Genomic DNA, 20,740 nt, shown 5'->3' on the forward strand with positions numbered 1-20,740 from the left:
ACACGTAAAGTGAAAGTGACCAGAGTGATGGGCTCAGCGGTTTAACAGTCTTATGGTCTGAGTGATGAAGCCATCCCTGAGCCTGGTGGTGAAGGACCAGATGCTGTGGTACCGTCTGTCAGACGGCAGCAGGCAGAACAGTTTGTGGTTGATGGGGTGATCTGATTTGAATCTCTGACACCACTGGATAAATGAGACTTGGATTATTCTGAGAGTTTGTAAACTGATGCTGTGATATTCTCCTGAGATCCTGTGTCCTCATATGAGGACATCACATTTTGGTTTTACTTGACCTTAAACTTTATTCTACTTGACTCCAATCTGTTGTCCCCGTTTGTGGACACTTGTGCTAGTGGTAAACGTGTTTCGTATAAGACAGTTGTTTTGTCAGTGAACCTTGTGAATTGTAATGGAGCCGGATTTTGTAACATTGCCTTTGTTAAATGTTGCTGTTGTCCCTGGCGTCATATGAGTAGAGGAAAAGTTTGCTAGCTGCTAGGCTAATTTATACAATGTAAATTGCCATAGGCTTGTGCTAATAATGTTAGCATGTTGTATTTGTGGGGAAAAAAGAACTGCCCATTGGTTCGACAGCCCATTGGTTCGACAGCCCATTGGTTCGACAGCCCATTGGTTCGACATCCCATTGTTCCGACCGTATTAAACTCATTGTTCCGAAGTCCGTTCTGAAATCATCATGATGCCCTGTGGCTAAGGTCTGGTTAGGTTTAGGCACAAAAACCACTTGGTTAGGGTCAGGAAAAGATCATGGTGTGGGTTAAAATGAAAAAGAAAGTGACAAACACATAAGCTGTGAGCCTGCTCCGCCTCAAGCCGGTCGCGGCACACTATACGCCCACCGCGAGCCATTCAGCACCGCGGACAGTCGGACTAATGGGATGTCGAACCAATGGGCTGTCGAACCAATGACATGGACCCGGGGAAAATGTGTCCAGATAAAGACAAGTGCTTTGTCTGTGAATGCTGCTGTGTACTTGTATTTGAAATTGTTGCTATTAAGCCATGTTTAATGTGTGTTTTGAATCAACTAAACTTTACAACACTTCTGCCACCGACTAGTGTTTTGGAGGTGTAACTGTTGTGCAGCTGCATATTTTCAAACGGGAATACAATCCCTGTCTTTGCATTTTATTTTGATCAAAGTCTGTTTTTATAAAACTGCTTGTGACATCTCAAATGTGGCTTTGACTTTCAACTGAAACCATGTAGCCCATTTCGTACAAAATACCGAGAAATATATCTTGTATCGCCAGTCAGCCTGTGAATACTAAGATATGGATTTTGGTCCATATTGCCCAGCTGTAGTTACTGTTTACTTCAATTCATGATGAATGTTCTGTTTTTGGATTCTCCATTCACTGTGGAGGCATGCGAGAAAAATCGTCTTCGTCATAATTTCAAGGTAACATGTGGTGAGTTATCGATATATTTATGGTCTTTTTGTGGGTGAAGTATTCCTTAAGCGAGTCCATATATGTATCTTCACTATAATATAAAGCTACTTTAACACTGAGCTTTTCAAGTAATTACTCTTTAAGAGGGAATTAGCTAAAGCCTGACACGAAGACTAATCCCAGCTTTGCAGATAAACTGCTCTGTCACCCATTGCTTCTTTATATATAAAGAGATAAATGGGAACACTGGGATCAGGCTAGGTGGAAATATAAACACTGGCTTCCTGTGGTGACGCTTATGTACACAAAAGCTGCGTTCAATAATATTTATGGCTCTGGAACAACTCAGCAAACTGAACTCATTAATCCTGTGCAACTCCTGTGCCTGCTGTGTCCGACAGAAACGTGCACACCGCCTCATGTGTAAGGCTAATTAGGCTTGAAAACATTAAACACAAATGTTACAGTAATTCATAAGTATTTTATTACACAAAGAAAATTGCTATCACAAAGTTATCACTGAACATTTAAGCAATAAATATGAAGTCCGTACACGACAGTATAATGGCGACTATGTTTTGTTACTGGAAAGTAAAGGAAAAGGACTCGACGATGAAACTGAACAAGAGGGTCACAAACACACACGCACACATTGAAAGAAAATGACAAACAGATGATTATGAATACGCCCTCCGTGACACAGTTCCATATTAGGCTGGAACAATGTTTCGAGTGTTATAAATGAATTCTGTTCAGCTCTCTGTCCATCTCTGCAGGCATGAATCCAAAGTTTCTGTGCTTTCTTGTCTCGTCGGGAATATGAACGACTAACAGAGAATGAAGCAGCATCTCAATTGTCAGTTCTACTCTGTTCTGCTCCGCTTGTTACAATCTGATCCAATGAAAAGGCGAACATTTGGGCCCCTGAAGCTCCAAACAGGCTGGCAGTGAGCGAAGGTGTCCTTGTGTCCACTTAGGACAAACCAATATACACTCTCTCCTTTCTGCATGTCTCTCCACTTTCACTTGCTTCCTCTTCCTCTACTTTTCACTCCTTGGCTCTGCCCCCTCCTTCGGTCTCTGGCTGCGTTTAGGACGGGCCTCCACCTCCCTGGGCGTCTTGGCTGGTGGAGCCCTCTGCCTCAGGGGCTGGGGAGGCCCCTGGGTCTCCTTCTGGAGAAAACAACAGGCAAAACAACAAACAGTCAAAGATCTGTGAACATAATCGAGCTCAAAATTGAGTTGGCATTCCTGACAGCAACTGATAAATCTGCTCTCAGGCTTCAGACAGAGAAAAATAATGAGAATCCTGTGGAAGGAACTACAACTTCCTGTAGTAACAGTGTCAAGCCTGATATGAGATTATTTCCAATTTGTGAGGTTTCCCACCAGACCAGCGCTACAGAACTCTGATTTATAGCCGTCAGATTTGATATCATGTCATGGGAAACTTGTCTTTGACTGAAAAGGAAGTCGATGTAACACACACAACGATCAGGGCTGGGGACATCTGCGTCACATTCAGACATGTTCCTCCTAACAACTTGACACTGTGTGCTGAGAGGAGAGGAAGTGAAGGACTATCTGTCATCATGCCGCTGTTACGACTCATTTAACTCTGAGGCAACAAAGCACAACAATCAAATCTCACAGAGACCAAAAGCTGAGCGGCACCACCTGTTCGGAGTTTGATATTTTGGCGCATTGAGACGCAGAGCCGTCCAGTTCTTGACTATCTTCAGGTGGATGCATCTGCCATACATTCTGGTAAACTTTTTTTAAACTGAAAAACATGACAACTGTGTCAAACCACACAGGCTTGTTAACTCCATCAGAAAACTTCTGGGAACAGTTATGAGAAAGAGTGTAACAATACAGAAACTCAGTAACAGTGCAGACTTTGGGTAAAAGAATATGTATCTGAATGTATACGAATACCTAAATGATTCAAAGGACTCAAAGGATCCGTTGACAACGCCCTGGTTCCACATAACACAGGACACCCCTAGAGGTTCTGTCTCCATGCCTCCACAGGGCAGATGCCCCACCATAGATTGGACTTTGCTCTGGCCTGTCGAGGCCCAGACAAAGGACCTCTGGGGGGTACTGGTTTATCACAAATGCTCGACCAGATTGAAAGTTGAAAGCTAGGTTGATGTCTTGAGCTCTTTGTCACGTTCCTTGGATAATTCCCGAGCAGTTTTTGTGGTGTGGCATGGTGCACTGTCTTGCACTTGTTGCCATTGGGGATACTGTTGCAATCAGTGGGGGTACTTGGTCTATAACAATGTTTCGGTGGGTGGTGTGTGTAAAGGGGCCACCACGTTAATGCCAGGACCAAAGGTTTCCCAGCAGAACATTGAATTGTAATGAAATGATGGATGTTATTCATTTCACCTGTCAGTGGTTTTAATATTTTGGCTGGTTGGTGTATGTTAACAAGTGGAAATATTGCCAGTATCACGATATGAATTTTTCACATGATATTAAAATTATACTGGTATTATCGTGAACAAGATGATATGGCATACCCCTGCTGGCCACTGTAGTTAAAAGCCCCACCTCATCGGAAAACATGAAACATGAAATTAGTTTAATCAGTCTAGTTTTTTTTTGTTTGTTTGTTTGTTTTTTTAACTGGTTAAATTTGACTTGGAGAAGTTTCACCTGGTTTCGATCTGCAGTCCTCACCACTAGATGCCACTAAATCCCCCAAAATCTTACACACTAGACCTTTAATTTTTTTCAGTAAATAACTGATGATAATTAGCATTTGGCACCACCATTTGGCACATGTCACTAACTGGGTTTCCATCCAAATGTATCGCAAATTTTAAGCAAATTTTGTGAAAATGCGCAAAAGAAAATGCGAATTTATGCACGTTTCCATTCATTAATGTTTTGCGAGTATTGGGAGTCAACAGGTCGAGCAGAAGGTGGCGCTTCTCATAAAAAATAAAAATGCAAAAGAACACCCGTAGAAGAAGAGGGCGCCGTGAGATGACGTCATTGAGAGCGTCTCATGCCCACAACTGATGTAAACAATTACCGGCACATCCATGACTATGACGAGATGGAGAGATTCCTTGGGAACTTCTTGGCTATTGCGAGAGCTCTCACCACACTCATATCAGCGTTGTCAGCGTAGCCTACATAATGCTGTGATGTCTGTGTTGGTACACCAGGCAGCGCACATGATGCAGCCGTATTCAACACATCCAGTCATGGGTGCAGATCTGATGACAAGTTTGGGGGGGACACAATCAGTTGTGATTTTTTTTTTAATTGCACGCGTGCAAATCATGCCCACAGAGTGCTTGAGATTGCCAGCATATTTCACGATTTCATAGAGGCTCATCACCATCACCAAGTCATTCAAAAAGCACTAAAGAGACAAAAGAGAATCATATGCTTACCTTTACTGTTTATTTCTCTTAAACAGCCAGTAGTACATGGAACCAGCCATCACCCTCCTTTTCACTGCTTCGCTGTTAGTTAATGCTACTTCTAGTTTCAGGGTCTCAGGCATGTTATGTCCACTCATGTTCTCATCTCTCGCCTCTCACGGATTCCCATTTCTCCTCATCATCTTCCCTTTCTCCCAGTATACAGGACTACTGTATACATTTGTTCAATTTCAATCTTTTAAGCTATTTAGAATTGGGGGGGGGGGGGACAATTTGTGTTTTTCAGAATTTGGGGGGGACATGTCCCCCCCGGGATCTGCACCAATGCATCCAGTCTATTCAGGTAAGCTGTGAAATAGCCTACACTCACCTGACACTGGAGTAATTACCTCTCTCTAAATTCACACAGGTGTGTGTGTGAAGTAGAAGTAAGATTCGGTAGCCTACGTCATTGTTTATTCGCTAAATCTGTTTCCATTGCCAAAAGTCGCATTTTCCTAATATCGATACGCTGACTTTTCCACCCCCTCCAAGGGTAAAAACTTTTTTGCGATATTTCGGCCTTTTTTCTAATTTCTGGCGTTTCCATTCAAGTTTTTTTTTGCAACTGTTGAAAATGCGAATAAAAATAGGTGGATGGAAACCCGACTACTGACTGTTACAATGGAGAAATGGGTGTTAACTCTGAGTTAGCCTTTGATTTACAAATGGTCATTTTGTGGGTGAAGTATTCCTTTAAAATAAGTTTTAATTGTAATATTTTGGGGTGAATAAGATTCAGCTTTTTTGTCATGTCAGTCTAAAATACAGGTCTGCACAATGAAATGTAGTTGTAGCTCCTTCCATGTTTCACACACAGAAAATGTACAAACAAATATTACAATATTTAAATTAGTATAAAACATAAACACTAAAATAAGAAATGAAACACAACAAAGTACATTAAAAAGTAGCACTTGCGGAAGAAATAAAAGAAAAGTACAAGGAAGACACACAGTGATGTACAAACACAAATTATGTTGGTATGTGTAACATACAGTGCAAATAGAAAACTTTGGTTACAGCTTAAATGAGGGTGCAAAAAATAGCAGTGTGGTAAAGTGCAAAACCAGTGTAACATCATATAACAGAACAGTTCCACCTTTTGTGCAGTCTAGATAGAGCGACTGATAAGATATACCTTCTCCTCCTCTTCTTCTTGTCCTGTGTGTTAATACTCCACTGGCCACGAGTGTGATGGTGGCATTGGTGAATTACCAAACAGACCTACCAGGCCCAACAGCTCAGAGGGCCTAAACCAGAGCATCTTTGTGAAGTCACTGTTATTTATGTTTCTTGTCACAAAGTCAAAGGATGAGTCATTCATTTCAACAGCACAGCCCCCAAAATCTGAAACACTGAGGGAATGGCCTGAACATTAACTTTGATGACATCATGTAAAGAAACAATCATGATACATCTTAGGTGAATTCCTTCACTTTATCTACAGGACTTTAAAATTAGGACAATGCAACATGGGCCCTTTGACTCTGTGGGGGGAATCCAAAAAGCAAGTGCAGAACAACAGCACTATTTTTTTGTTTTCTCTCCCTTTTTTTGTAGTTTGTGCATGTTGTGCATCAGGGGGTTCTCTCACCCTTTCATGCATGAATTATTACGACCTCATTCAAGATTTCTTGAGTGTTTTTATTCCTTTTTAGGCATGAAAAAAGCTTCTCCCCTCTCTTTCTACTCCTCCCTTCTGTTCAACTCCTTCCTCTTCACTCCTCAACCCCCACCCACCTCCTCCTGTTCAACTGTATCATTTTTCCAAGGATTTTTTTTTTTTGCAAAAATATTGTCAAAATAGTTTCTGTTACAATACCTGTACATTAAATTCTAATAGCGTGAATCAATTGTTTTACAGCCCTGAAAAAAGTCACTGCAGGTGAAGTATTTTCAACAACAATAAAGATGCAGTAATAGTATTTAGTGTAGTTGAAATATACCCAGCACTGCATGATGTCCATGATGATTAATTGCAATTTCCTCCCAACATATAATCAACTGTATTGCTCCTTAGATTTTACTTTGTGTTACCAGATTTTATCTACCTGCCAGAGCCTTCTATTATAAAAGGATTGGCAAGATATTCCTGAGCTGCACAACATGTCTTGCGTTCTGTCAGCCATCTTGGTTTTGAGAGATTTGTGTTGCACTGACAACACCTGGCCAGTGGGTGGCGTGTATGGCATGATGCACAGGGGTCCATCTTTCATTTATAGTTTATCAACAAAATGTGTAGCAGTAAAAGTTTGGTTCTCAACGAAGTATCAGACCTACATGCACAAGTTTATGCTCAAGTGTTGAACATATTTTTTGTATATTTATTTCTGTTTATACTGACACATATATTTGTGTTTCTCAAAAACTACTTGATAAACAGTATTTAAAAAAGAGGTTCCTTCTAAGAGGCCTCTCTGTTAATGTGCTGTTGGCTTTAATTGAGTGAACCTGTGTTGGAAATCCTGTGTTGCTGAGATACAGGTGAAAGTATTCACTTTTACAGGTCTGTGCCAAGAGGACTGTTGTCTCATAATCTGCCTTTGGGTAGAGGTGATAGTCAATAGTTGAATAATCCACTCTCCCCCACACTGTCAAACCCTGATTCTGTCTTAAACTACTGTTAATAAACTTTGAAACTCTCTAACTTGTATTAGACTTTTCACACCTGACGTGTTTGATTCAGTTAAAATGACCTCAGGTCTGTTTGCCCGGTTAGTATGGTTCATTTGGGCTGGTGTGAAATCTGTCAGTCAAACTCTTGAAAAAGCGTGTCATGGTCTACTTACAAGCAGACTTCGGTGCAGTTTGTTTGTGGTGTGAAAGCAAAAAAAACCAACCACTGGATTTCATGATGGCAGATATGATTTAAAAAGCTAAACGACTCATAAATCCATGTGCTGACTGTGAAATCTGTCCACAATCCTGTAATTGATTTGTAAAAGACTGTGTTTTTCACCCATTTATGCCAATAATTTTGTAACCATTGTATGGATGTCAGCGTGGGTATTTTTCGGGACTATAAAGCTGTGAAAACTACTGTCCTTGAATCTGAATTCATGTGCTCTGTCAGATCATTAGGTCCATTAAAAAGTGTGTATGGGTCCTGATCAGAGCTGCTCCTCAATCGTCGACCAAACATTAGTCAACCAGACAGGTCATTAATTGGCAAGATTTCATTGGTTGCTTAAACAGTAAGGTTGCAGGTTGCAGCAAATTAAAAAAAAAACAAAAAACAAACAAACTTGAAACTCCATCGGGAGCTGCACCTTGTCAAAATAAATCAAAACCTATATGACTGGACCATGTGTGATTTTACTTTGAAAGGACAGACACAGGAAGTGTCCACGCTCAGCAGTCAGACAGGAGTCAGGTTAATTTCCAGGGCTGGTACCTGCGGTTATTCCACAGGCTAGTTAATAACATGTCGGGCAGGAAATCCAAAGTGTGGGATCATTTTGAGAAGGTGAAGGACGAACCCAAGGTGATATGTAAACTCATCTTCATTGGTCGACTACAAACATGACGTATCATCTGAAACATGGAAGTAGCTACATGCCCATTAGCCCACAGCGTCATTAACAGGCGGCTCGCTCAGTGTGTGACGTGCACTTGTAGATAAAATATAGGCCTATATTAATGAAGGTTCATTAGTACGGTTTTGTATTTCTCTGTAATGTAGCACAGTGTTAACAATGTTACTGATACTATTCTTTCTCACACCTTCAACTCAAACCACCAATATACATCATTTAATAATTACATTAATATCATAAACATGCGGGTGACTAGTCGACTAATGGCCCTAAATGACGACTATTGGCTGACTTGGAAAATTCTCAGTCAGGAGCAGCCCTAGTCCTGATGATGCAGGATGACAAACGCCAAACCTGTCCAGTCAATGAGGTACCTGTGAGTCTGGCATGTTTTTGCTCTTGGTGCATTTGTATAAAGTCACTGTGAACAGGAATCAGATCAGAGCTAAAGGCAACTTGGCCTGTTCCAACTGAGCCCAACTGCAGGTGTGAAAGCACCCCAAGAGTAAAATTAAAACTGGCCTTATACAACCGACCAGTCTAAAATATCTTCGTTAAAAAGCCCCAGGTCTTTAATGCACAAATATATGCACATTACTTCTGCTTCCAAGCTGCGTAACTAATGTATTCAGCTGTGGATTTACTGACCTGCAGCCTTCAGGTCCATCTCTGCCAGGTCTTTGGTGAGTTCACTGGTGCTGGCCCCTCCTTCTCCCTCGCCTGCGATGTCGGGCACTGCGTTCCTGCGGCCTGTGCGATCACAGTTGATGAAGTCTGAGTACGACGTCTCCACGTCCATCATCTGTCCATGACCAGCGCTCTCATTACACCTGCCAAGAGGGAGGAGGGGAGGATGTCAGACGGCTGCGGAGGTGTTGCTAGAAGCAAATAAATCACCCTGCTGTCTCCCTTCAATGGTCTGCAGGACCCGTGGGAGGACGAATCACTGTGTGCTGTGAATTTCTACTTCAGGAGAATCAACGTGACATGAAGGAATACTGGCTTCAGACTTTTAAAAAATATCACACACTGCTATTTAAGAGGCAGCTGAGGATGACCAATGCAGAGTGAGAGAGTGGGCAGAGAGGAGGCACTTCAGAGGCACTTCCACCACCTGAAAGGCCGACAGCCGCAGCAGCTGGGAGAGTATTAATATAAAGAAGAATGATGGCGTTAATAATTCCTATTTCTGCACAACGATTAATGAACTCCTGACACCTCTGCTAATAGGTTGTCCTAATTACATCAGGAAAAACAAAAAGCTTTACCACATCTCTCGTAGCTCTCACTTGCATCGTCACACCCCTCTACAGAGTCCATTTGTTTGTCCTTTAGGTTCTTACGCAGCAAAGATATAGGAAAAAACAGGAGAGGAGGCACTGGAAAGAGCACTGATCAATAAGGAGAGAGTAAAAGAGTTTAAAAACAATCAGAGGTCGAGCAGAGGCATGGCCACAAAGAGCCCCAGCTAAAAAGGTAAGCAGAGGTCCCATTAGCCATTCATTCCTCTTCTGTTTCCTGTTCTCAGTCCATATTTAACTGGGTCATGGATCCTGCCAACCACTAAAACACTATACAGCTGGTGATTCCTCAGAGAGACCAGGACAAAAAGGAAGAGTGCTCCAGAAAAGACAAGACAGAAAGAAAGAGTAGTATGGAGGCCCACTTCTGCCAGTGTGGTGAAAAAGGGGATCCTGTAAGTCATGTTAATGAGAATCTTAAATTTAAAATGACGAGTTAGTGTCTCAGGGTAATGAGAAACTTTGTAAAAATAACTTATCTCAAATGAAGAACTTTCTCAAGAACTTTTGCAAAATAACAAATTAGTACCCCAAAATCACGAGTTAGTATCTCAACATATCAAACTCTCTCAAAATACTAAGGAACTTTCTCTGAATGAGAATATTTCTTAACATCATGTTTTACTGTCTCAAAATATTATGTTACAGTATTAGTATCTCAAAAGTAAGGAAATTCCTTATAATATGTGATTTCCCCCAAAATAATAACATATTTATTCCTAAAAATGAGAAAGTCTCTCAAAACAGTGACATAGGCTACTTATCTCAAAATAAAGAGTTAGTATCTCAAAATAATAAGTATTTCAAGATAATGAGTTAGTATCCCATAATTGTGACATATTTATCTCAAAATAACGAGTTAGTATCTCAGAATTGTGACATACTTATCTCAAAATGAGTTAGTATCTCAAAACAGTGACATACATATCTCAAAATATTAAGTTATTATCTCAAAAATGATGAGTTAGTATGTCAATATAATGAGTATTTCAAGATAAATAATTAATATTTCAGGATAATAAGTTAGTATCTCAAAACAGTGACATACTTATCTCAACATAATGAGTTAGTATCTCCAAATTGTAACATACAAATCTCAGAATAATGACTGAGTATTTCAAAATAATGACTTAGTATCTCAAAACAGTGACATACATATCTCAAAATATTAAGTTATTATCTCAAAAATAATGAGTTAGTATGTCAATATTATGAGTATTTTTAAGAAAACGAGATAATATTTCAGGATAATAAGTTAGTATCTCAAAACAGTGACATACTTAACATGAGTATCTCAAAAATAGTTTCATACTTATCTTAAAATGACTTAGTATCTCAAAATAGTGACAAACATATCTCAAAATGAGTTAGTATTTCAAAATTGTGACATACTTAACTCTAACTAATGACTTAGTATCTCCAAATGAGTCAGTATCTCAACATAATGAAATTTTCCCAAAAGACTGGGTTAGCATATTTAAATAGTGACAAACTTATCCCAAGATATTGATTTAGTATCCTTAGGTAAAGACAACCTTCTCTGAATGAGATTTTTGTCAAAATAATACCTTACTTATCTCAAAATAATGAGTAACTTTCTCTGAATGAGATGTTTCTTTTTTGGTCGAACTAATGATTTACTTACCTCAAAATGATGTGTTAGTACCTCAAAGATGAGGAAATTCCTTAAAATGTGTAATTTCACCAAAAATAATGACTTATTTATCCCAACTAATGAGAGAGTCTCTAGAAACAATAAGTTAGTATCTCAAAACAGTGTTAGTATCTTTAAAAATAGTGACATACTTATCTAAAAATAAGTTTGTATTTCAAAATAATGAGTTAGTATTTCAGGATAATGAGTTAGTATCTCACAATAGTGACATATTTATCTCAAAATGAGTTAGTATCTCAGAATTGTGACATACTTATTTCAAAATAATGTGTTAGTCTTTTAAAATAATGAGTCAGTATGTCAAAACAGTGACAGACTAATCTCAAAATTAGTTAGTATCTCAAAATAAATAGTTAGTATCTCAAAATAATGACACAGTATCTCAAAATGAGTTCGTTTTTCAAAATTGTGACATACTCAATTCTAAATAATGACTTAGTATCTCAAAATAATGACATAGTATCTCAAAATGAGTCAGTGTCTCAACATAAAATTTCTTAAAAGATTGGGTTAGTATCTTAAAATAGTGACAAACTTATCTCAAGATACTGAGTTAGTATCCTTAAATAAAGAGAACCTTCTCTGAACAAGATTTTTTGTCAAAATAATGACATAGTTATCTCAAAATAAGTATGTCATTAGTATATCAATGAGTTAGTATCTCAAAATAGTGACATGATTATCTCAGATAATATAGACTAACGCATTATTTTGATTAAGTTTCTCATTATAATTATTATTATTATACAATCTAACTAAATTGGCAGAACTGGGCTCTCATATGAAGAGAAACTGGAGCAGCAGTAGGACGTCGTCCTCTAATGCAAAGAAAAGGAGAAAGAAACCCAAACACACTGCATCAGAGAGTAAACGTCGTCACAGCTGTTCTTCTCCTACAGCTACAGATCAGACCTCACTGCTGTATATGAGCAGCATAACTGACTACATTACCGCTACACACACACCCTCTGATAAAGCATGTAACACGACAGAACAGCTGAGCGGCTGTGAATCTTTAAGAAGCATGAGGGGGTTGGAGTCTCGAAGGGAACCCAGAGAAAGAATGAGAGAGGAATAAAAACGAGCTGGCAGACACGGCAGCAACACGCTGACCCTGGGCCAGTCTGTTCCCAAACCCTTTCACGCACATTCTTTTAGTATCATTCAAAGAAGGTCCCACAATTGTTTTCTTTCTCTTATATGTACAGTATGTGAGCGCCATGCCAAACAGGAAGCAACCCAGGGTCATTCCCTGAGAGGTCACGAGCTACAGAGACGTCGGCAATGCTGTTTGGGAATGTGAAAATTGCAGTGAAGGGCAAACTTTAAGCCCCTGTAGGTGAGAGCGCTACCTCAGGAAATGTCATTGAGTTCCGGGCTGCTGGCGTTTCTCCGAGTGCATCTACTAAACACAAGAGCCACTCTGTATTCCCGACTGCAGACGGACGGTGGTGTGATCCTCTGATAGACTGTCATTGAGATAGGCAGGCTGAACAGTCATTAGTGAGACAAATCACAGTGGGAGGCCAGCGTCTCACAGGTTCATAATTACACCTTCACTACTACCTTTTCCTCCACCTTTAGTTCAAACATTAGTGTTAAGATGGGGCAATCACGTTCATAACCACACAGTTTATCTTATTTGTTCTTTTTAAAACCACTTATGAAAGAATCATGTACATTTGTGGTAAACTTCAAATCAAATCAAGTTTATATAAAAACAACCACAGTTGTTTTTCTCTGTTTTATATCACTGGAAACTGAAAATATTTCGGTTTGGGACCGTTGGTCAGGCATATCAAGATATGTGTAGACGTCACCTCAGGGTGTGGGGAAGTATGGGGGACACTGTTCCCTATTTTACAGCCCAAAAGATTAATCCATCGTGGAAAAGAAAAAAATCTCTTCAGAGCTTTTAAAGGTGATAAACTTGAAGCGATGATGTAATGTGTCTTTGTGAGTTTATCTGGAGATGCAGAGCCAGGCCTTACCTGATATCAAACAGAATTTTTAACTTGTTACACTCCTGGTTCCACCTTTAGTCCGACATTGTGTCCAATCCTACCTATGTCTGTGGAGGAGGGGCATTCAATTTCCCCTAACCAATCATTATACCCCTTTTCCATTAAAATTAGCATGTGTACGTAGGTTTTTAAAGCACGGGAAAACAGCTGGAGAACAGGTCAGTAAACAGAGGCCTGTGAAAACTTTACTGTGATTCTACTGAACTCAAGTTCGTTTGCCCCCTAAGTGTGGTTTGTTTGGGCAGGTGTGAACACAGCAATCACACTCAGGTGTGCACCAGAACAACCAGACCGAGATCTTCTTGAAGAGATGGTCTCAGTCCGGTTCCAAACGAACTCTGGTGCGGTTGGTTTGTGGTGAGAAGGTGTTCCGACCTGGATGTGAAGCAACTGCAGTCACATGACACATTGTTTGGGTTAAACATGAGCATGTTACAGTCCTGGAGGATTATTAATGTGCACCTCCTCCTGTACTGCCTTAATATGCACATTCAGCACATCCAATGTATCAAAACATTGTTTTCTAGTTTTCAAACTGTATGCTTTGACTAAAATGAACAATGACAGCAATATAGTCCACGATGAGCAGCGCTAAAATCAACCTGCGTAGTTGTCCCTCCATTGTGACATTAGAAAGTGTCACATTTATCTTGCAAGTGTACTCTTCTTCAACGTTTTGTTTACTTCCTGGATTTTTCCTGCATGGAAATTCTGACCAATCAAGAGCAGCTTTCTCACACAAGGCATTTGATCTGGTCCCACTTGTAAATGCTGCTGAACACGAACCAACTCTAGGCAATTATGCAAATTTCTAAATAAAATTAGTCCCTGATTCAGACCAAAGGAGACGACTCTAGGTCTGAAAGCAGCCTAACTCTGGGCAAAACAGCATATTTTCCAAATATCAACCTATCCCTTTAAGTTGACCTCCTGTGATACACAATCAATGCATTTTCTACAGACTGAATATTTCATTAGATCTATCTTTGAAACAAACAGCCAGCTCTGACTGTGTATCCAGTGCAGCAATGAAATGGCCTGTTTGCCTTTTTCTACTCCACTGGCCCAGTTGTTATGGGACCTCCGTCTAATTGCCATTTGTTTGTTTAATTAGTCGGCTTGCCTGTGCATGTGGATCAGATCCTACCATGAGATCATTAACAGGTTTCCATGGAGGGATGATGGTGATGATGGTGGTGATGAGGATGTTCTGCCTCCTGCTCTCCGGCACGTGTTTACACTCTTGTCTGTCTTTGTCTGGTCTCAGCTGTGGTAGAAGCTGTTTAATGGCGCTGCACTTTGAAATGACTTTATCCCTCAGATATCCACAGAGCACATCAGGATGATGAACTTGTTTTTGTTTTTAGCGCTGGCTGACTGACTGAAGCTGTGCAGATTGTTGTTGTTCACCTGCTGTGATTTGTATGATGCAAATGATTATGTAAAGTGACTTGGAGGCAGCCGATGAGTAAAAGACACTGATGACCTTCTGTGTGACTGAGCTGATTGCAGCTGTTGTTTATTGAGCTGAATAAAAGAATAATCATAAACTCCATCTAGGGTTGCAATGAATTGTTTAGTCTTTACTTGGGATGTCAGAATGGCTTTACTTTGCTTTGATAGCCCGATTAACTGGTGACTAACCAGCTGATTTTTAAGAATAAAAGGCAAGATGACATGAAATACAAGAAGCCTTTCCTATTTGTTTGGCGCTCCAATGACTCAGTGAGCTTTAGCACCACATTTCAAAGTGCTATCGATTAAGAGGTGGTGAAATTTTAATGTTTAGTGATGTAATGTTTTGCCTTTAATGTATTTTCTGTTGCCTTTGCTGACAGACAGCTGGATAGCCACATTAACACTTTGGTGCCGACTGCCCACCCTGGCGTCTCCACTGGTTAGCAAGCCTCGGACGGCGCCACTCATTCATATTTACTACTAGTAACCAGGGTGATGTTGCTTCGATAACATTGTGCCCACCCTCCAGTCTCCCCCCAGGTTGCACAGATGAGCTAGTGGCTCAGTTGTGAGCTGCAAAACAGCTTTGGCGCTGTTAGCTTTGTTAGCACCATTAGCAGCCTCAGCACGGCTAGTGGTGCTAACATAGTTAACAAAGCTGCGGCTAGAAAATGAAGCTGCTTAGACCAGAGGGTGGCCACCATGTTATCACAGCAACACTGCCACGGTTACCAGCGATAAATGCGAATGAGCGGTGCTGCTAGCTAGCTTCCATCCAGTCCATCAGTCATTTTGAGCTGCAAAACCCCTTTAGCATTGTTAACTATGTCAGCACCACTCACCGTGCTGACACTGCTAACAGTGCTAACAGTGAAGGGGCTTTGCAGCTCAAAACTGAGCCACTTACTCAGCGGGGCGACCCAGGTGTGAGACCATAGGGTGGACACAATATCTCCACAGTAATGCTGTTGGGTTGGGTTGGTGTGACTAGAGTTAATCGCAGAATGTATCCATTACTCTTTATACATCCATGGGTGGTGTGCAGTGCAGTAAACTAAAGAGCTGCAAAATTAACTGATAGACCAACAATTTTCTTAACAGTAAACTGATTATGCTTACGACACATCCTGGGAATTTACTGGCCAACACCATCGCAAACGAAGAGCTCTGGCAAACCACACAACAAGAACAAACTGAAACCCAAGTCAAACGCAGGAAATGGGGCTGGATCGGGCACACCTTGAGAAAACCATCCTCCAACATGACCAGATAGGCCTTAACCGGGAACACACAAGGGAAAAGAAAGCCAGGAAGACCAAGAAACAGCTGGAAAAGGTCTGTCGAGGCGGAACTCAAGGAAACAAGAACATCCTGGAAGGAAGCAGCAAACCGATTAATGGTTAACTATTAACATGGTGAAAAAATGTCCAGGCTGGACATTTTCAAATGTTTTCTTTTATCCAACCAACAGTCCAAAACTAGAATATATCAATTTTACAATGACCTACAGAGAATACTATAGCAGCAAAATTGTCACATTTGAAAAGCTGAAGGCTGCAATTATTATGGATTTATTCCTGAAAAATGACTTAAATGATTTCTCAATTCTCAAAATTGCTTTAATATCATGTTTCTTTCTGGATAACATACATGTGTCCTCTTAAAGTTGCATTGTAAGTGTAATATGGTTGACCTATTACACACATGTGATGCGGCCTTGCATAATTTACATCTCGACAGTATCTCACACCACATTCCAGGAAATGATGACTTACAGCTCTCTTTATGTGTGTGTCCTAGTTAAACAAAAAGGCCGTCTTTATGTGAAAAGGCCAGGGCGTGCATACACAGGGAAACTTGACACAGCTGCAGCTGGAAACACTACCACAAGACAAATGTCACAGGTGTGTATTTTCACCCGAGACAATAACAACTCAATCCTCAAAGGGAAATCGCTGCAGCTCAGCTCATGAGCTGAACTCGGCTCGCTCTCTTTCCCCTCTTCTCCTTCCTGCTCTGCACTGTATGTGTGGATTGTTTCCAACGAGGGGATTCTCTCTACAAAAGTTATTTCAGGAACTAATTCAAATTCTGGTAATTCCTCTGTTCTGAGAGAAAGCTGTATTGTCGTTTCGACGCAAAAAGCATGATAACCTCATTGTGAATGAAAGCACAGCTGCACAACAGCTGTTACATACGAAAGGTTTGAACATGAAGTGACCACACTGGGCGAGGTGACATGTAACAGGAGAGGTTTTGGCATGCAGATATTAGGAACAAAAGCCTTTGAGATCACTGGGGGAATATGAGTCAGCATAGCCACTTACACTGGGCCCATTAGAGAGGCAGGCTCACTTCTGTCCCGCCGGAGCCTTTTAAGCCTGATATGTGTGTAATAAACTCACATTATCTGCAATAACCCACACAAAGACTGGCTTCTTTGCTGATTTGGACGTCCATTAGGCCCGTCTACACAACCAATTTCAAGTCAACTAATTGTGACGCATTTATTGACGAGGCAAAAAGCCTCCACGCTTCTACTAGCAACTAAAGTTTCCACTGGCCTTTTTGAACCACAAATACTTAATGACCTGCCTTAAAGTTTGACGTGATCAAGCTGACGAAAATCAAAAAGTATGCAACTGAGAATTATTTTCATTGTGGATTAATCCGTCATCTAATTTCTTGATTCATCATTTGGTGTATAAAGTATTGAAAAATTGTAAAAATAAATAAATAAATAAATAAATAAAATTAAAAGAAAAAGTATGTAAATAACAATCAAATAATCATTATAGTTATTCTTAAGCAAACACTTGATGGTTTCAGCTCTTCAAATGTGACAACTTAATCTTAAGGGCTGAAAAATGAAGCCAACATGGAAGAACCAAATGGCCCTCAAATGGCCAGGTCGACCCACAATCTACAGGACCCTGTGCCAATCAACGGTCAGGCGGTTCAGATAAGCTTGTTAGAAAATCTGCAGTTTTCTGGCAGGCTGGTCATTAAGTGTCAAAGCAGTGTATGTTATTAATAACTTACAGAAACACTGTGCAATAGTCCACCTTCCACCTTCTCTTCTCTCTGTCTCCCTCCCCACAACAAGCACCTCAATCCTCAGTATCTGGAGTTTCTGCTTTCCAGTTTTTGACCAATACAATCTATTTAAATATATTTAAATCTCTCCAATCATAACGTCAGGTAAAAATGTTTTCCTCTGAGAATCTGCTGGCCTAACAGCAGGCAAGCAAGCATCTCTGTGTCCACACTGAATCTGTTGAATATGCACTTCGGTTGCATCATGTCACAGTGGCTACGTGCATCATTTCACATAGTCTATGGTTGTCAAACATGATAATAAACTAAATATATATTGGTTTTAGAGTTTTGATCAGAAAAAGAAGACATTCAAAGATGTCACCTTGAGCTTTAAACAGATATTTTTCACCTTTTTTCTGATTTTTTTTTTTTTTTGACAAAATGATCATTTAATAAAGATAGTAATCGCTAATGACAATAATCATTAGTGGCAGCCCTAAAACATGCCCACCACATTTTCCTAGAGTCCCAGGTGATGTCTTTAAATGTCCTGTTTTGTTTGAATAACAGTCCAAATTCCAAAGATATTCAATTTACAATGAGATAAGACAGAGGGAACTATCAAATCCTCACATTTGAGAGGATGTAACCAGAGCACATTCAGCATTTCTGCTTGAAATACGACTCAGGTGTTTAACCAACTATCTAAATGGTTGTTTATTCATTTCTGTCACTCTACTAATCAAATTAAGGTCTAATAAAATGCTACAAACCGTCCTGCTTCTTAATGAAAGAAACGCCGTCTTCATCAACTTGCAGTACAAAACAGACACTCAGCAACTCTCGGCTGTTTCAGATCTCGTGGTCGAACAATAAATGAAAAGATAACTCACAGATAAAGAAGTTAACAACAAACCCTCTTATCTTACCAAAGTCATCAGAGTTGCCTCATCTGCTCTGGGGTGCCCGCAAAGCCAAACTCCTTCAGACAAATCCCTCTGTATCCATTTACCCTCCAGTACTAAGTGTTACACAGCGAGAGGACCATAACACTGGTGTGCCTCAGCTCTTTCTGCCCTCCTGCTCGCCTCCTCTCAGCCCCCGATAAATGTGGTCTGGGCACTGTCTGTTCACATGATGTCAGCAGCTGCTCGGCTGACAGCAAGCCCACTTCAAACACAGGGGAGCTGTATTTCCTCGTCGGGATTAGCATTGTTGTTTCTCTCCGGTCTCCCTCTCATAAATAAATAAAAGCCCTGTCCATTCAACTCTGGTGTATATATTTGCCCTATATCCTTCCTGTTCTGATGGGACCCGGGGCTTGGGTGTGAAGGCCTTATTTCCCCTGGTGAAGTGAATACTGCTACTTGCCAAACAGCTAGCTTTTGCTCTTCAGCACGTCAGCCATTTACATTGGACACTTTCCCTGCTGAGGGGACGAGCACGCACAAATGTCTTCCACTAAATAGAAGGTAATTACCACCTCGCTCTCACTCAAGGACTCAAGCTTACTATTAAAGGTACGACGTAATAGTGTGTACGATTTAGGGAGATTTAATGTCGTCTAGTGGTGAGGATTTAAGACTTCAACCAGCTGAAACTTCTCCTGATTAGAATTCCTTCAGTGTTCATCAATCGGGAGGTTTTTACAGGGAGCTAAATTATCAGCAGAGGCTTTTTCCTCTCCAAAAAAACGAACCCTGTGATTTAAACTGATAGAAACACTGAATAAAGCAGTTTCACGTTACAAATCAGTGTTTCTCTTTCCCTGTTTGGCACTTCGCAGACGGGCCACTCGCCCAGCACCTGCTATGTGATCCAGATGTTCAGGGTTTTTTTATCATGACCCAAATCATCCGCAGAATTCTCTTCCTCTCCAACACAAACAAAGCCAGTGATTCAAACCCGTAAAAACACTAAATAAGGCAGTTTCACATTACAAATTGGTGTTTCTGCGTAACTGTTTGGCACGGGCAATTAGCCTAGCACCTGCTCATGTGTGCTCACCTTTTTCTCTGATTACTTACAATCCAGACCAGGGCTCGACGGTGCGAGTGTTTCACTCACATTTGTGACTAAAAATAGGTGTGTGTGAACTGTAAAATATATTCAGGGGCACATGTGCACATAAAAAAAAAATCAGCCGAAGCAGCCCATATTTTTGTCAATAAAAACATATGATAATCTAACCGCAAATGTTGGAGGAACTCCAGCAGCCTTCCCTCTTCCCTCTTCCCCGTGTGACACGGTTATGGGTGGTTTTCAAAGCCACTGTCGGCACAATGAATATAAGTCCCACTGTCGGCAGGGTGGAAATAAGTCAAAGTGTGGAGGAGACGGACCGGGTTAAGCAGCGGACCTCCGGGGAAGCCTGCTCCGTTCTCCCCGCAGTTAGGGACCGTTCTCCACGGCCAGGCTGTTGGCTGGGTGGACATAAGTCCTGCAGAGTTTCAGAGGACCTGGAGAATGTTTTAGGATAGTAATAACATTATATAAGATAATCATATTGCAAAGATAATATATATAAGATAACATTAAAGACAAAATTAAATTGCAATACTTTTTCAAAACTTGATGATTTTACCTTTCTGTACATTTTGTATACAAATTCATTAAATAATTTTGCTTGTAAATGTCTATTTGCGTCACGTTTATTACGGAAAACACATTATTTGATCAATTTACATTGTGCCCCTAAAGTTTTTTGTGTGCTCCTTACTTTTTCAACTTAGGAGCACATGTGCTCCTTGGGAAAAAAGTTAGCGTCAAGCCCTGCGACGTTCAGGACATTTGTACGTGGAGCCGAATCATCCGCAGAGGTCTCTCCCTCTTTGAAACAAACA

General features: G+C 40.5%; 2 protein-coding genes across 7 annotated transcripts in view; both read right to left on the bottom strand.

Moving 5' to 3' along the window:
• The window catches only part of gdap1l1 (ganglioside induced differentiation associated protein 1-like 1), a 263,078-nt gene that overhangs the window by 83,600 nt on the left and 158,738 nt on the right, over positions 1 to 20,740 (bottom strand). The window lies entirely within an intron of this gene.
• Positions 1,877 to 20,740, bottom strand: part of pkig (protein kinase (cAMP-dependent, catalytic) inhibitor gamma) — a 50,416-nt gene continuing 31,552 nt past the window's right edge. For 4 of the 5 annotated variants that reach the window (XM_049581456.1, XM_049581460.1, XM_049581458.1 and 1 more), the window contains exons 2-3: positions 9,049 to 9,230; positions 1,877 to 2,588 (exon numbers count right to left, since the gene is read on the bottom strand). In XM_049581456.1, the coding sequence (XP_049437413.1) occupies positions 2,506 to 2,588; positions 9,049 to 9,202 (237 nt within the window). In that variant the 5' untranslated portion in view covers positions 9,203 to 9,230 and the 3' untranslated portion in view covers positions 1,877 to 2,505. Of the gene's footprint in view, positions 2,589 to 9,048; positions 9,231 to 18,826; positions 18,981 to 20,740 lie in introns of those variants that run through there. The other variant, XM_049581457.1, reaches the window with a different exon arrangement.

This window comes from Epinephelus fuscoguttatus, linkage group LG7, assembly GCF_011397635.1.
Source record: "Epinephelus fuscoguttatus linkage group LG7, E.fuscoguttatus.final_Chr_v1".
Lineage (NCBI taxonomy): Eukaryota > Metazoa > Chordata > Actinopteri > Perciformes > Serranidae > Epinephelus > Epinephelus fuscoguttatus.